Below are 16,473 nucleotides of genomic sequence, written 5' to 3'. Positions count from 1 at the left end.
GATGATTTGAGGCTTTTTTTTCTCTGTTGAACACATGACACGTCCACTGTGATACAGCCATGTATTGGCTGAGTGAATTGTTTGTAATCTGACTTCACTTTCGGTCAATTTCTGCGACAAGACACCAAATAAAATGTGTAAAAACTGGACGACACTAAAGTCAGTAAGGCATGAAATGCTTATGTCGCACTGCACGTGCACATAAAATGCTATCTACTGAATATGTTCAAAGTAGAATCTGCACAGTATTTATTTACAGTTTTGTACTACTGCTATTGTTTGGCTACTGCAGCGTATGTAACCATTCTTAAGAGCTTTGTAACTGTACAATCAGTATTTAAAATCAGCGCCGACACAAACATCAGTAACAGAGTCTCAAGTTGGTGGAAAGTTAGCAACAAAGCCTCTGATTGGTCAATCGACTTCACACAAGGCATCAGGAAGTGGCTAAGTGGACGGCTAACAGTTTCAGCATGGATAAACGATTATAAGAAGACATCAGTATGGGATTTGATTATAATGGAATCATTATAAAGAGTCTCCTTATAGACCGTAGTAGGAGGTCGGATAAGGAAGCTCATGAAAGAGAGACGATCTCACAAATCAGCAAAGAAGTGAGTTTTGGTGAATGACTGAGAAATGGGATGATTGATCAAATTCCGCAACAAAGGAGGTAATGAAGAGTCTAACCTTTCCTTTAACCTTCAATCATTTGGTAAAAACATGCTTACTGTTATATTTATGGCAGATTAACTTGTAATACATTTTCAGCTGTCTCAGGCCTCCATAGAGATCAATGGAATATTAAATAATTTAATTATGAAATTAGATAATTCTGGTAAAACCACGTCTGATAAATGCTGTTGTATTGTCAGAATGTTTGAAAGAGTGTAATGATTCAACATTTACTTTGGCGACTATAGAGCAAAAGAATCCGTCGTAATCTGTGCTCACACTGTTCGTCTCCTAGAGGGGCGGGGCGTAAGAAAACCTCTGTGGCACACACTCAGGAAATGACTCCTTGTGCACCGTCTTGTTTCTCAACTCTTTGATAAAACACTCATGTGGCACCACAGCACAACTCACTGTGTCGGCTACTGTTTGTAGCTGCAGAGGAGAATTGATCTCCTTTGGAAAAGTTTGTGGTTTTAAATATTAAATCGGTGTATTGACTTGCACACTTGCCGATGCCTGAGCCTGCATTTTAGGCCATAAGTGAGGCATTTCTGATACTGGGATTGGTATTTAAAAAACAGACTAATCAAGTGTTTTATATTCAGAAGGAGCTCATCTCTCATTAACTTACTAAAAGAAGGGCGGGTGCTTTATATTGAGAAAAAAGTCATTTGGAAATAAGTCACAAATAAATCATCAGACGAGCATCTGAAGTATTTCTGTGTGGGAGTTAATAATCAAGTTTTTTTTAGACTGCGGTCGGTTATGAATTAGTGACACGGCGTGTTAAATGCTTATCTGTTTGTTTCTACATGCTTAGATATTGTATCAGCACTTAATGTGCTGCTTTCAATGACTCACTTGATTGCGGAAATCTCAGCTACAAGACTCAAGACTCTGATGTGTCTGTAAGGTAAATAATTAAAGTCCAACCAGAGACTGTTTGTTTTGTGTCTCTATGATTATAAAAACATGCAGATCAAATGGAGTGAATCTTGAGTGTCTTGGTGTGGGGGCTGTGAGGAGGAGGACGGGGGGTGGTTTGGTTTGGTTTGTTTGTTAGACGGGAGCTGGAAGGAGTGCTGCATGGTGCCTCCTCCATCACTGGGTCTGGCTGGCACGTGGCCCCCACCCTGCTCTCACCACAGCCCGCTTCCTTCACTCTCCTTCAACAGCAGGTACTGTTCATCCACCCGACCCTGCCTCTTCCTCCCCAAACAAGCTCTGCTTTGTTCCCCCCCGCCCCATTGGCAGGGCCTGGGAGTTTATATACTTAGCAAAAAAAAATGGCAGTACCCACCCCTCAGTGCCTGCCTGTTTTGAACCCCCCACCCTCTGTATTGAAGAAGGGATTTCTGGTTCAAGCTCTAGTTTAAGGAGATGTAGTCCTTCAAATGTGTCATTGAGATGTTGTGAAAACAAAATTGTCATACGTGGCAGAGCAGAGATGAGCAGAAAAGATGGCGTCAAACAGAGATAAACTCCTGAACCCTAAGTGGAGTAGTGACGAGCAGCGGGAGCATCTACACGTCAGAAGCTGTTTGTTTGCCTTATCTGACACGACACAGCGAGGAGAACAATTAGCTATATTGCTGACAGCAGCTGAGATTGGAAAAACAACAGCCGTAGGGTCCCTCCTGCCTGGCCTGGGCAAAACCCAGGAGAAACAATAGGACGCACTCATACACACAGGCAAACAAAGACACAAACACGCATGCGAGCACGTACACACACACGCAAGAAGAGGAGGATGCGTCCATGTTTTCTGCAAGCTGTGTATTCTCTGTCTATTCTGGGAGTCACTCGAGTTGTGTATTATCTGAGAGATAAGGGACTCTTTGCCAGGGCTCAGGAAGTGCAGAGGAATTTGCTGCCAGATATCTCTGTGTTTTTTAAACTGCTCTCGGCTCCACACCTCCCCCCTCCACCTCCTCCCCCTCCTCCCCCTCCTCCCCTCCAACTTCCTCTCCAGGCTGAGCCTTGGCTCCCTGCACTCCACTGGTGCATCCTCTTCCTGAGGTGGAGTCCCCTTTTCCATCAAAAAACTCCCTCCATTTGCCTTTTCTCAAACGCTCTCTTTTTTCTTTTTTCCTCTGAGAGGTGGAGCTTCTAATTCTAACATGAAATTTGGAGCAGCTCGGAAATGTTTCCAGCACAAAAGTCGCTATGTGTGTGCGTTTAAAAACCAACACAAACTAAAGGAAAATGGGAAACTGCTTCTAAAATACGAGCAGAGGAAAAGAAGAAAAGCATCTCCTTCTCGGCCCTTTAAAATCCTCTCATGAGTCAGTGGGATCTTTGCTTCAAATCTTTGCAATCTTAACATTTCCTGTTAGGAAAATGTCTAATAATTTAGGTTAAATAGTATTTATGAGCCATGTGAAACATTCATAAAGAGATTTAGGGATTAAAAGGGGATGTTTTGAATATGAATACCTGCTAAACTACATTAAATATTTTGTATGGACACCAGGAAACAAGAGGAGAGGGAAAAGAGAAGTTTGTGTAAAGCTGTAGACAGAGGACGAGAGGGAATAAAGAAGGGAAAAGGCGTCTGTGTTGTAGGAAGGAGAAGGCTGGCTGTGGGAGGAAGGGCGGGCCTGGGACACAGAGGCAGAGGAACACTCACTCCTGCAGGGTCTCCACTCCCATTTCCTTGTACTGCAGCTCCTGCTTCACCTGGGCCAGCTCCTGCTTCAGTCTGGAGAGCTGCGGACACACAAGGCCGAGCGCCCGGTTACTATGGCTCACAATGGGCTTCTGTCACCACCTCCACCGACAGAACTGCTTAGTCATGACTATTCACATACAGGAATGCAACGCTGTGTTTGTACAGAGACACACGTGCACACACACACACACAGACACACACACACACACACAGTGGTTCACATACTGAGAAGATGTCTGATAAGGTTTTACTTTGGGAATATTCTAATATTCTAAAAGTCTATCCGCTACTGTAGGAATTCAGTACATTTGTATAAAAATATTAGAGCGAACCACTCAACGATTTTACACATCAAGTTCAGTTGAATCGTCACAGGTGGTGTTATCGAGCCTGTAAAAACTGCTGTTTAATGTCTTATGTGGCTCTGGAGGACAAAGCTATTTCTTTCTGTTGTCCAAATAATCATTTCAGGTAAATTGTACAAACGTCAAAACGCATTAATAGCAGTAGAAAAAGCGTATTGTATTGAACGTCAGCTGGATGGTGTTAAATGTACTTTGCGTACATTTGACATATTGTGATGGACACTGTATTTCTTTCAGTAAAATTGGAACAAGCCAAATAAGAGTCTGCTACTTCAGTTTAGCATGTTAGCATGGAAACATTTTGTAATCAGCCCCATAAGCCTCTTAAAACCATTGTAAAATGTCTTCTGTGGCTTCAGCACTACTCACGCAAAGTCATGTAATGTTATATAATTTACAAGTTAGTGATTTTGGGCATTTAAAGCTTGAGAAGCTGAAATATTCAAGCAGGGGATCAGTTCAAGGCTTCTGTAGGGTCTGGCAGCCGGACTACTTTGTCTGGGAATCCCCAGCTAGAATCACCGAGAGATAATATCTGTATTGTGGGACAACTTGTTTACTTGTTTATTCTATCATTGTTGTTATTTAATTAATTTATTTTTCTGTAGTCTTGATTATATGTTGTGTCTGTTTTTGCTCTAAAAAAGCCAATAACAATATTTGAAATATAATTTAAGTTACAAAATTAGTCACTATGATTTTTGTTTTACGTGTTTTATGTTATGATGTTATTTTGCATACATTTGGAATACTGTGACAAGACAAATCAGAGTCTGCCATCTCAGTTTAGCATGTTAGCATGCTAACATTTGCTAACTAGCCCGAAGCAAAAAGTAAAACGGAGGCTGTAAACAGAAGTATTAGACAAACTACAATTTTGGCAATATGACGCTGGATGAAAGTCAGAGAATTAGTTCAATTCCTCCTCTGGGGGAGAATGACTGTCTGTTACGTGGCTCAGATAAATGTTGAAATATCTCAGATCAGTGGACAAACAGACATAAACATTCCTAATGCCCAACAATCTGTGTTGTTCAATAAACCATGTAATAAAATACATATTGTACTGACTTCAGATAAATCACTCAGCCTGTATATAAACAAACAGACGTTTACAGAACTAAAAATGATGAGTAGAGATACTGAGTGTAAACGTGGCTGACATCACTTCAGGGCTAAATTCCACTGACTGCTTTAATGATGAGTGTTGATTTGTGGGTGTTGTCTGTGAATGATGAATCAGATTTAACTGGTCGTCATCAAATAATGAGGAACATTATGAACTCATGTCATGTACCAAGCTTTGATTTCTTCCAGTTAACAGAATGAATTAAAGTAATTAACTCTAACAGTGTTTTAACAGTGAAGTCCTGCTCATCTCCTCAGTGTAAAATGTCCCCGATGGAGGAAACACCCTCACCCATGTGACTGATCTCAGAGAAATGTCCAGCGTGTCCCTGTGAGTCAGTGACCTAGCCTCTGCCTGACCCTTTGATGATCTCATCCTCATCCTCTCGAGGCCCCCGGGCCAGAGCCACAGTATCCTGTAGGGGCCACACCCTAGCCCCCTTTTTTTCTGCCCAAAGAGGGCCCCTCGCTGCAGCCCATTGTTCTCCTCCGATAATGACTTACCCGCTCTCGTCTACAAGCTATTTCCACTTTAATTTGGTCGGGGTCGTATTTCGCGTTTGAAGACGAGCCGGAGAGAGCTGTGAACACAAAGACAAAGAACACAGAGGATCAGCGGTCAGGTGATAGTGATGATTTTAAGGTTAGCTTGTAGTTCTAAGCGAGATGAAGGGGGATCCAGTGTCGTCTCCCAGCCTTTGCTTTCTGTGGACGCCCCCGGACGCTTTGTGTGACAGCTGGCTGGAGTCAGAGGGTAAACTGGGTGGAGGTGGACAAAAGACAGGAATGGGGATTTGGAAGATCTTCTATAGATCTGCACCCCCACCAGTTTCTGCTGTCATGCAGCCTTCAAGTTCACACTTCTCTCATCCTTTTTATTGTTCCTTTCCGTGCGTGCTTAAGTGTATTACTTCGTTTATGGAAGAGGGGCTGCTCGATTATGACCAGAATCTTTATTACTTGCCATCTGAACTCAACCTGTCACAGCCTGGCTGAGAGTTATGCAGCAGTCAAATGGATTCAGACAGACAGTAAACGGCTAACCAGATATGAGACGGTAAAATGTGATGAGGCAACCAGAGAACTCCGGTAACTTTAAGAGGAGACAGCATTACCGTAAAGGTTGGGCGATAAAGGGGCGGCAGCTTAGCTCAGCAGTTAAATTGCGCATCTAACTCCCACCCTCGGCCCTGAGCCGCATGTCGTCCCCACTCTCTCCTCCTCAGCTTCCGACACTATTCACCTAACTCTGAGTCTCTCAATAAGTAAATTTGATAATGGAGCCAGTTTGAGGAGTATCCTGGTAATAACAGAAGCCTTATGTAACCTGATGGTTCTTCAGTTAAACTATTTACTATATTTATTAATGTAATTTATTGTTTTTAAAGTAAAGATGAATAAACCCAGTGTCAGTGTCTCTCAGATGCCCTTTGGTGGACACAGGATGTCCGGTGAGGGCGCTGCCAGCCGAGCCGCTGCTGGTTTCTATATTAATGACGCTTTGTCATCACATTTTTGTCAACAATGTCCTCATCTATGGAGGATTACTGGAAATCGTTTTCACCGTCACTTCACTTCCGCTCCGTTTCATTCATTTTTTTTTCTCTTATTCAGAAGATATCCACTTAATTTACCGGCAGCTCAAACAATTCTTTGCAGAGGGAAGTGGGCGTGTACTCCAGAGAATTCTTTATGTGCAGGCAAAAATAGGCAGACTTCCTGGCTGTTGTGCTATTTCTGCTTTGTCAGATTTTTCCATATCAAGTAAAGTTGACAAGCTTTTTCAATATAACATTTACTGCAATCCCCAATTGAGATTTTATCGCCATGACCTCCCAGTTTTTAAATATTTCAACTTTTTGCTGTCCTCCACAATATGGGCATCTGGACAACAAGAAGCTGATCATCTTGTCATCCTCCCATTCCCCTAACTGAGGATTTGCTGCTTGAATCCATCATATCACAGCTGTTTAAATGTTGAAATGAAAGTGAGCTGGATGTTAGCGTGTCTTACTGCTAGTGATGGAGCGGTTGTCCTCCGAGAGCTCGTGGAAGAGCAACATTTCCTGCTGAGCCAGCTCCAGACGCTGCTGCTTGATCATGTACATCTCCTTCTTGGCTTTGAGGGCCTCCTGGGCCACCACAAGGTACTCCTTCAGCATGCGCTCCTGCTCCTGCCGCCATTGAGTCCGCGGGTTCTCAATCTGGGTGGTCTCTGACAACAGGACACAAGGCAAGTGACTAATAAGCAGAGGTGGGAGTGAAAGACACATGTGCAAGTCACAAGCAAGACTGAAGTCTTCAGCAAGTCCCACGTTACTATGCTGGGAATCAAGCATGCAAAGTTATGTACCTGATGTAACACACATTACATTCTGATTATGAACCCAGTTTCATATTTAAATCACTTAAATCTGACATTTTGTGCCAATCAATAACAGGCGTCCTGAATGAACTGACTTGTGGGCAAAAGGGACAAACGAAGCTAAATGTTGTGGTCGTTGTTTCACTGATTTTTGAGCTGCAGAGCATGCTGCATGTTGCCTTTCTCTTGTTACTGCCGTCACTGCCAACATGTTCTAGTATACATATTTTATTGACTTTGGAGTAGCGCCTTCTGTAATAGCTGCCAATTGCGTTGGCCTGTTCTGGTCTGCTGCATCTAAGTAGGTTCCCAGCTTACATGTATTACACAAGAAATCACCCAAACAAAAGTGAAACTTAACGTCTAAAGCTCGAGACAAACGCAAATATTTTAAGTTTTAAATAAAGTAATTACTTTCCAGTCTTAAGTTATGATTACCAAGTCAAAGTCAATGCGAGTCTTTTATCAGTGTAAGTCAATTAAGTCTCAAGTTAGTGACTTGAGATGGTCCCCCACTTCTACTTATTTGCAAATTATCAAGTGAAGACACATGATAACATTCAGGGAAGCAGGATGTCCCTGTTGTAGCACAAAGGACAGTTCACCTGTGTGTTATGCATTAAAATGTTTTGGTGTTTTTTCTCTTAAATTGTCTTTTTTTCAACCCTTTTAAGTGGAAAGAAATGAGGATGCACTTACTGTTGATGTGGTCGATGTAGTAAACTCCCACTTGCTGGTCATAAACTTCCTCCCACCCGAGAGGAAGTTCATCTCCAACACAGTCGGCAAACGTCAGCGGTTTGGTGATCCTGAAATGATTACAAGTCTTTATTCAGTTAACCCCACAGAATGCACCTTAATATCAGCTTAAGAAATAATAACACACACAGCACCAATACAAACTGGATTTTAAAGCAGACCCTATAGAAGTTGTTTCTCTCCCATATGATGTAGTTTCCCCTGTTAGCAGTGCTCAGCCTACAGGATGCTCTGCTTCATTTATCGTGTTTATAAAAGGTGTGTTCAATGCTAATCGAGGGGAAAGAAGCAAAAAGCAAACATTCGTTCTAAAGAATATTTTCTCCCGCAGTATCTTTAACATTTAAACTGCCTCTTGGTCCAGAGTCGGAGCGCAGCCTCCAAATGATTGTTATCAGAAAAGAGAACCAATTTAACAATTATCCAGAGCGATAATTTCAGAAATCTTCTCCTCAGGGACGTTTTGGAAGCTAAACAAACAACTTTCGTTCCACAACCAGAACAAAAACAGTGAGTAAGCTTTTTAAGTATGAATACATACAGAGTGAAATGATGGTCTTAAATTATTAAAGCTGGTTAGTGGTAAACAAATAATTCCCCCTATTTCTTTTGTTGACATGATCCACTGCGTAAAAATGAGATGTGTAAGTTTGAGTACTAATATATTGACTGCCATTTAATGTATACAGATCCCAAGGACACATTATCAAAGCCAAATCTTATATATACTGGTCAAAAATCAATTAAGCTTTAACCCCAAACTTTCAGCTATCATATATACAAAAAGGTATTACTTTCATATACAAAAAGAACACAATAATTATACAAATTTAAGAGGAAAAATACTACTGACTCAGCAGCAGAGGCCAGGATTTATTTGGCCTGAAACTCTTCTTACTGCATTGGTGATTGTATAAGCTCGGTTCAGTGGTCCTTAGGGAAGGAACAGATGAGTTCAGGTGGTTAGGAGACCAAACTGTTGACTGCAAATTTATACTTGGGACTTTCACAGGACAAGACGTACTGAAAAACTCAATAATCGTACCCTGATGTACCGACTGAATAAAACTTCACAACCCAGCGGCAACTGTTCTTAAAAAAATGCATCAAAAACAGATTCAGTCAATTTTAGCTAAGACCAGAAACTGACTTGAAATGTATTTACTCATATAACATACAGTATTTTTAAATATAGAAATGTATAAATTCATGTTAAATGTGGCGTGATAAGAAAACCAAACAGTCAACTACAGAGCTAAAGCAAGCGAGCCAGATCCTGTTGAAGCTAGCTTGAGATGACGGCTAGCCTTGGCTAAAGCTTTTTTGACTTACTTTTTGACTTTTTCTGCAGTTGAAATACATTAACTTCAATGAACTAACATCTTGGAGGGTACATTTTTTATTCCTCGTAAACACGGCAACAGATAAATCCATTAATGAGGAAAAAAAGGCTCAGCTAGTCACTCTTAAAAAGGTGACTAGCCTAGTTTAGCAGAGCAGCAATAGCTTTTCCCGCCTAACAACAATCAACTGTTCTGTGATTGGCTGGTACTACTCAGCTGTGATTGGCTGGTACTACTCAGCTGTGATTGGCCAGTACTCGTTGTCTGAAAAGTACAGGAGGCAGTTTTCATGCCAGGAGTAAAATTACACTTCGATTTAATGTTTTATTTGAAACCATAATCATTCCCTAAACCAGTGGTTCCCAACCTGGGGTCTGGGCCCCTTAGGGGGGGCGCCAAAGATTGCTTGGGGTACAGGAGGCTTTGTCACTGAGATTGTCAAGATTAGATTTGCACATGTTAAATAAAATCATTTGAAAAGCACTTACAAAAGTCTGTTCAACTATTAAAAAATATATAGTTTTGGTCCTCATTCAAATATAGTAGTTATGTAAGCCACATCTCTGTGAACTACGGGCTGATTGGTGTTCATTTTTGCCAATAAAGATTTGGAATTAATCACTTTATTGTTTTGGTGTACATGTGTGCGGGCTAGGAGGGCTCAGCCTTTCTTAGATACAAGCAGGGGGCTCAAGGAAAACAGGTTGGGAACCAGTGTCCTAAGCCCTACTATAGGGTTTTTTTGAATAAAAAATTAAGTTTACTAGACATTTGGTTTCACACAGGACAGGAACACAGGTCTATTTGGTGAAAGTGTTTGACCGATTGACTTTTCTGACCAATCAAAGCACAGAAGTACCAGCCAATCACAACACAGTGGGGTGGGACGAAGCAGAACTACCAGTGTATCAGAAAATTCTGCTATTTTAGTAAAAGTCACATATTGGTCTAAACTCTATGTTGATATTTCTCCTCTTCATACATTAATACATTACATCAATCTCAACTTTAGCGGTGCCTTTTAGAATAGCAAAGTTGCTAAAATATATCAGTAAAAAGTCTGCCATAAATTCTATTTTTACAAAGTTTATAATATTTCAGTTTTTGTTGTAACTGTTGGACAGGTAATGATTCTTGAAAATGTTTATTATTGAAGTCGTAGCTGCTGGTTGAGTTATACTAGTGTAGTAGCTAAATACCTTTCTGACAGTGTCAATCACATCTGAACTTTATTACATTTCTGAAGGCAGAATTTATGAAAGAGCTGCAGTGTTGGATCACATAAGGTTGTACAAGTGTACACAGCTGGTGAGTGTATAATAGACTTATATAAATGAACATAAATACAAAATAAAAATGAATGCTTCAGGTGTTTTACAGTTTACACTGTGAAACTCATTTAACCGCAAAAAAGGGAAAGCCATTAAACGCTGCTATCTGACAATCTGATTAGCAGAGATTAAATGTCAACAATCAAAGCGTGCCAAACTGTAATGATTTATAAAGCCATGTGAGTGGAACTAATGACATCACTAACTCTTTTAATCTACACACATCAGCGAGCTGTGAACCGGCGCGTCTGATGACAGCAGCTAATATAGTAACAGTCTGATTACCATCAATCAGCGCAGACAAAAGGGGGTCCGGTGGCAGTGACCCCGTGCACCACAGAATGCTCACAATGCAGACGGTGCACGAGGCCCGATCCTGGCAGAGGTATGCACACAATGAAGGGACGGCCCGGAGAGAGTAGCTGAGGCATCCTGCCCCACATTCCTCAGGAGACAGACGCAGCAGCGGCTCTCCTCTCCGCACACAAACTCACAACACTGAGATCTTAACCCGTATGTGGTTTCAGACAGTTTTCAGATCAAAACGCCACCAGCACTGAGACACATGCTGATGATTCAGATGAGCGGAAAACTCAAAGGTACTCAGAGTTTCTCAAAACTCTAAATAAAGCCTTTGTTGTCTGGCATGCCAACGACATTTAAAGAGGTATCAGCAGCCTGCAGAGCTGTTCGCTTTCCCGTCAGCACCTTCAGCGTGTTTTGATGCTAAAATATGTTGTTTCTGGCACATCTGCATGGACTGAAAGCAATCATAGTTAATGATGAATCACGCAGGCCTGTCAAAATCCTGCAACAATTCCTCAAATACAATAAACTCTCTTTGCATTTCACACAATTTTGGGAAATTCTACAAGTTAAATCTAATGTTAACCATTTCATCCTGGAGTTTTACTGTGACAGAACTCTCAGATGGAGATATTATGATCCCTGGATGCAAGATTAAATCCGTCACATAATAATATCTAAAGTACTTAAAGAGGGTACATTTTTTAATATAATTATAGGAGCTTCAAAACAATCAAAGTCAACTTAAAACCCCTCATGAAGATCTCATATTTAAAGAGTTATGAGCACTTCCACCAGAGTGTTTACTGCCTCCTTAGATAGTTTGAGTTGATTACTTTGAGATCTTAAAAAGGCAGAAATTCACAAGAAAAGAAACCACAAATAAATGTCCAAATAAGTACACAGAAGTTTGATAACTCTCCAGACCGCCTACATCTATCATGTGATCCTCTTGGGAACCTCAGCTTGATAAATTGCCCAAGTGATTCAGAGCTACATATCCCTCCTCTAGAGGGAAAGTTAAGTGTCACAATTACATCACACATATTCCTCACAGGACAAGCAACCACCTCTCATAAAACTACAAATATACTGCATTAATTAGCGTGGGGAAATCGAGTGAAACGGGATCCTGACATGCAGCCAAACACAAGCACACTCCTCGCCGGCTCCTGCTATTAGTGTCTGTTTAACAGGTAAACAAATGTGCAGACACTAAGTGCACACGTAAATACTCGTCAGAGAGGCAGTCACACATTCTGCTGTCAGGTGTAAAAAATTACTGAAGGAGGAACTTTGACGAGAAGAATCAGAAGCATTTGAACCTGAACCTGACTGATTAGCAGGACGTACATATTCGCTCTGCAGCACACGTAGCAGAGCGTCACCAGCTCTGGGGACGGTGGGCCACGCAGAACTGTTTGAGAAAAATCTTAAATACTGTTTGATAGTTACTGAAAGTTAAAGTTTGATTAAGAAAGCAGCCTTCATGGCGCTGGTTAAGCTCAGTTGGAGGAGCTTTATTTACATTCGGAGGCTAAAGTCCCCGCCCTCGCACCCCTGGGTTCGACTTCGATCCTGGGCCCTTTGCTGCACGTCATCCCCAGTCTCTGCCCACAATATATCCTGTCTCTCTTCAGCCGTCCTTTCACAATAAAAGGGCAAAATGGCCAGAAAGAAAGCAGCTTTCTAAATACTTTTGCATAGTCAAATAGGTGCAAACTTAGTGCAAAACTTAGTCCTATTTCTATTTAGGTGTAAAAATCTATTAAATTACAATAAAGCACAATTTCTGTGTCAATATTAAAAAGTCCTATTAAAAACAGGCACATGCAGAAGCTCTGCTGAATTCTGCACTGAGTCAAACAGGAAGTCCCTCCAGAAAGTCGCGATGTTGCGTTCCTGCAAATTCATGAAAATTCAACCAACTGCTGCGACTTTTTCTCGACCCTGCAAAGTTGGCCAACTGACACAACTTCCGATCTCCTGTTTCCCCACATGCGACATCATGTTCGTCACCAAACTCATTTCTTTGATGTTCAAAATATTGATCCCCTGAGGTCTGCAATGTGGTTAACATCAGAGGGCATCTGTTACTGTTTCTTTAATATGTTAGGAACACTGCAGCTGAGCCGTGCTAACAAGGCCCGATGTGATCATGTCTCTTTTATGAGCTACCGAATCCAAACTACAGCGTCTTCATGGAGACTCCATGCAGTAAATCCATTATGGTAAATAGACTGTACTTACACCGATTGAAAGACGACCGACTCTGCCCCTGAGCCACAGCCGCCCCATTATAATAAACTCAACACTCCATGTCTTCTTGTGATTATTTTACATGTTTGTATAACAGTGGTTATACTTACTTGCTATTTTGTCTTTGTACTGCTGCAATACCCAAATCAATAAAGGATAATCTTATCTCACGAAAAACGTTAGCAGTCCACTTAGTCACTTCCTGATGTCTGGTGTTAAGTCGACTGACCAATCAGAGGCTTTGTTCCTAACTTTCCACCAACCAGAGGCTCTGTTACTGATGTTTGTTTCAGCGCTGATTTCAAACTAAGATATTAAAGACCTTCTTATCAACTGTTTTCTACGTCAGCAGCAGCCGAAATAACGAGTAGAGCAGTGTAAATGTAATAATGTGTAGATTCTCCTTTGCACACATGGATAGCACTGAATCGAGCACGTGCAGCGAGAAATAAGCATTTCATGGGAGCTGACTTTAGTGTCGTTCCGTTGTTACACATTTTATTTGGAGTCTTGACACAGAAATTGTGACGTCAGCTCGCTCAGCCAATAGACAGCTTTTTGGAGCGTCTGTCCCAGTCACTTAAAGTGGATGTCTAATGAAAAAAAGGGGGATAAAAACATCACAACTTGCACTGCAACTTTTTTTAAAAAGCTGCTAAAATCAGGAATTTTCCGCTGCAAAAATCAGAAAAAGTAAAATCCTTGACGGACTAAACAGGACTGAAAAAGCAGCGGCTGAGGATGTGAAGCCATGTGACGTCAGAGACATTAGTCCTGAACTGCCCTCTGACCTCCCAGAGAGACAGAGCCAGAGGGAGGAACATGTCCACTCACTGATCTGCATCTGAATGTTTGGTTTGTTACGCAGTCTTGTGACAGCACAGCAGCCTCAGTTTTTCCAAGTCATGTCTCGGTCTTGGGAGACTCTGAAACCACAGCAGCAGCTCCGAGCCGGAGAGGAGCAATCTGAGGAGGACGCAGCCAAAACATCGTAAACTAAAAGTAGACGTACGTGGTTCATGAACACGTCTGAACAGTTTGAAATCTGCTCTCTAAAGTGAAAATGACACATCTTAAGTGTAGTATCTACGAGTCAGTCAGACAAGCACCGACAGAGAAACACTGTAAGTGTGTCACTCCCTCCGCCTGACACAGTGACCCTGTGTAAACTTGTGTTTGCTGACACTGTGAATCTGTCAACAACAAGCATTACCTAACACAGTTTAATGACAGTCTGACTCTGCTCAGCGCCGGTACGTCAGGAGAAACACAGATTTATATAATAACTAAATGACTGTAGGATTATTATGGAGCTCTTATAGGATCACTGGAGCTTCACAGCAGGTGATGGCAGCTCTATGAACAGCTTTATCTGTCTGTGGTCGACTGAAAAGTCTCGACTGCTTGGTCATGGTCTCCTAAAGATTTTTAAAACATTGCAACAACTATCTGATGGATTACTTTGTACAGACATCATGTTACCCTTCTGATAAATGGTGATAACTTTAATCACCTGATTCTTATTCGTTCAATACTTTGGTTTATGAATAAATGCCAACAAAAGATCCCTCAAATAGTCGCACAGTAAAGCCTGCCTCCTCCATGTTAACAGATGGGACATCAGTCATACTATAAAATCAAAATACAAGTCAAATACATTTTTCTCAAACATGGTTTCTGTCATTACAGTTAGTTCTTATCATGCTGATTTATGTCCAAGTGTTCATTTTTCTGACAAGTCCACTTTTAATTAGTTATTTGATGCTATAAAAAGGGGGCGTGGCCTCATGATTGACAGCTCTGTTGACAAATCGTGCGCCTGCAGCGTTCTGTTCCCGAGTAGCAGAGTAGAGGAGGAACGGCGAGAGGAGACGACACTAACACTAACACTACAGTCATTGAACTTTCTATCAGCGTGAATATCTGCTTCAGACCGACACAAGAAGCTGTTCTGCTGCAGACTGAGCCCACCTGAGGGCTCCAACACGCCAAGGACACCTGAGGGCTCCAACACGGCAAGGACACAAGGTAAAGGTGTGTAGGGTAGAGGAAGGGGCGGGACGTCAATACTGCGACTCCACCAGCTGATCTCTACTGCACACACCCTGGATACTAATGAGCAAACTGGCAGCGCCCGCTCCGGGGGGATTTTGGTTTCTGTTTCTTGTACAATGGGAGGAGGTGGAGACGCGTCGCTAAGCATATATACAGTCAATGGTGCATACATATTGTTGGCTTGAAATCTGGACAAACCAAAACGTCTCGTCTTCCTCAGAACAGTCAACAACATGACTGTGGAAGCTGAGGATTCTCGCGCTATCATAGCCGTCATAACACTTAGGGGAAGAGGACGACACTTTCACTTCACGTGAAACAGGACGCACACACGAGCAAGTACAAGTAAAAGCAGATTGAAATATAACTGAACTGAAGTCAACTAAACAAACGGCAATGGCAAAAATGTTGGTGTTGCAACTTTCTACGAAATAAATAAAGTTGCAGCATATGTGTTTTCTTGATAATTAAGTTCTTTTTTATGAACTAAAGCATATCTCTCTTTAATAAATCCATGTCTTATCATGAAGAAATGCTGATATGTTGGTTACAGCTGCTACCAGCAGTAAAAGAGAGAGATTATAATAAGTTTTCTTCTAAAACCGTCCACATTCTCCAGGATCGTCTTTCAATCAAAGAGGAAACAGAAAATGAGACAGATATCTGAAATAGAAAAAAGGGAGACTGTCAGAATGACAGGCATGTTCAGCTGTGGAGGAATGAAATGCTGCAGCGCCTGCTCGCGTCTCACAACTTCCCAGCAAAATATATTTAGTTTAAAAGACGTTTGCTAATTCTAGAATAATCTGTGCCATCCTGGGTCGTCCCGGAGGATATTTCTATCTGCAGCAGCAACACGCCTGTGCCGGCGTCGGGCTGCTGCAGGGGAAAGGCATGCGAGACTGGAGTCTGGGCTGCTGGACCTCGTCTGGTGTGGACGTCCACAGCAGCTTCTAAACCTTTGTTCCTCTGCTGCAGCAGCAAAGTAACAGTGGACTGCACAAACACATTCTTAGTTATATTTAATGATGCACCCAAAGGTTGGAGTTAATATCCTTCAGCCATGTTTATTGCAAATAAAAAATTCAAAGGCTGCCGCTGTCGTTCCTTCAGTTCACTCAGTTCATATTAAATTAAAAAACATGGCGCTGATTGCTCCACCAAATGTGTTAATTTGGACGAGTCATCACCACAGCCCGGTGCAGCTGCACATGGG

General features: G+C 41.7%; 1 protein-coding gene across 2 annotated transcripts in view; it reads right to left on the bottom strand.

Annotated features, from left to right (window-relative positions):
• wwc3 (WWC family member 3) overlaps positions 1-16,473 on the bottom strand; it is a 39,501-nt gene that overhangs the window by 15,798 nt on the left and 7,230 nt on the right. For both annotated transcript variants that reach the window (XM_069680510.1, XM_069680511.1), the window contains exons 2-5: positions 7,904-8,013; positions 6,854-7,054; positions 5,344-5,420; positions 3,305-3,384 (exon numbers count right to left, since the gene is read on the bottom strand). In XM_069680510.1, coding sequence (XP_069536611.1) covers positions 3,305-3,384; positions 5,344-5,420; positions 6,854-7,054; positions 7,904-8,013 — 468 coding nt within the window. The remainder of the gene's footprint in view (positions 1-3,304; positions 3,385-5,343; positions 5,421-6,853; positions 7,055-7,903; positions 8,014-16,473) is intronic.

The sequence above is a fragment of the Semicossyphus pulcher genome, unplaced genomic scaffold (assembly GCF_022749685.1).
Source record: "Semicossyphus pulcher isolate SPU_LCO1_2020_fin unplaced genomic scaffold, fSemPul1.0.p SCAF_4, whole genome shotgun sequence".
Taxonomy (NCBI): Eukaryota; Metazoa; Chordata; class Actinopteri; order Labriformes; family Labridae; genus Semicossyphus; species Semicossyphus pulcher.
This window is presented reverse-complemented; position numbering and strand designations above follow the sequence as displayed.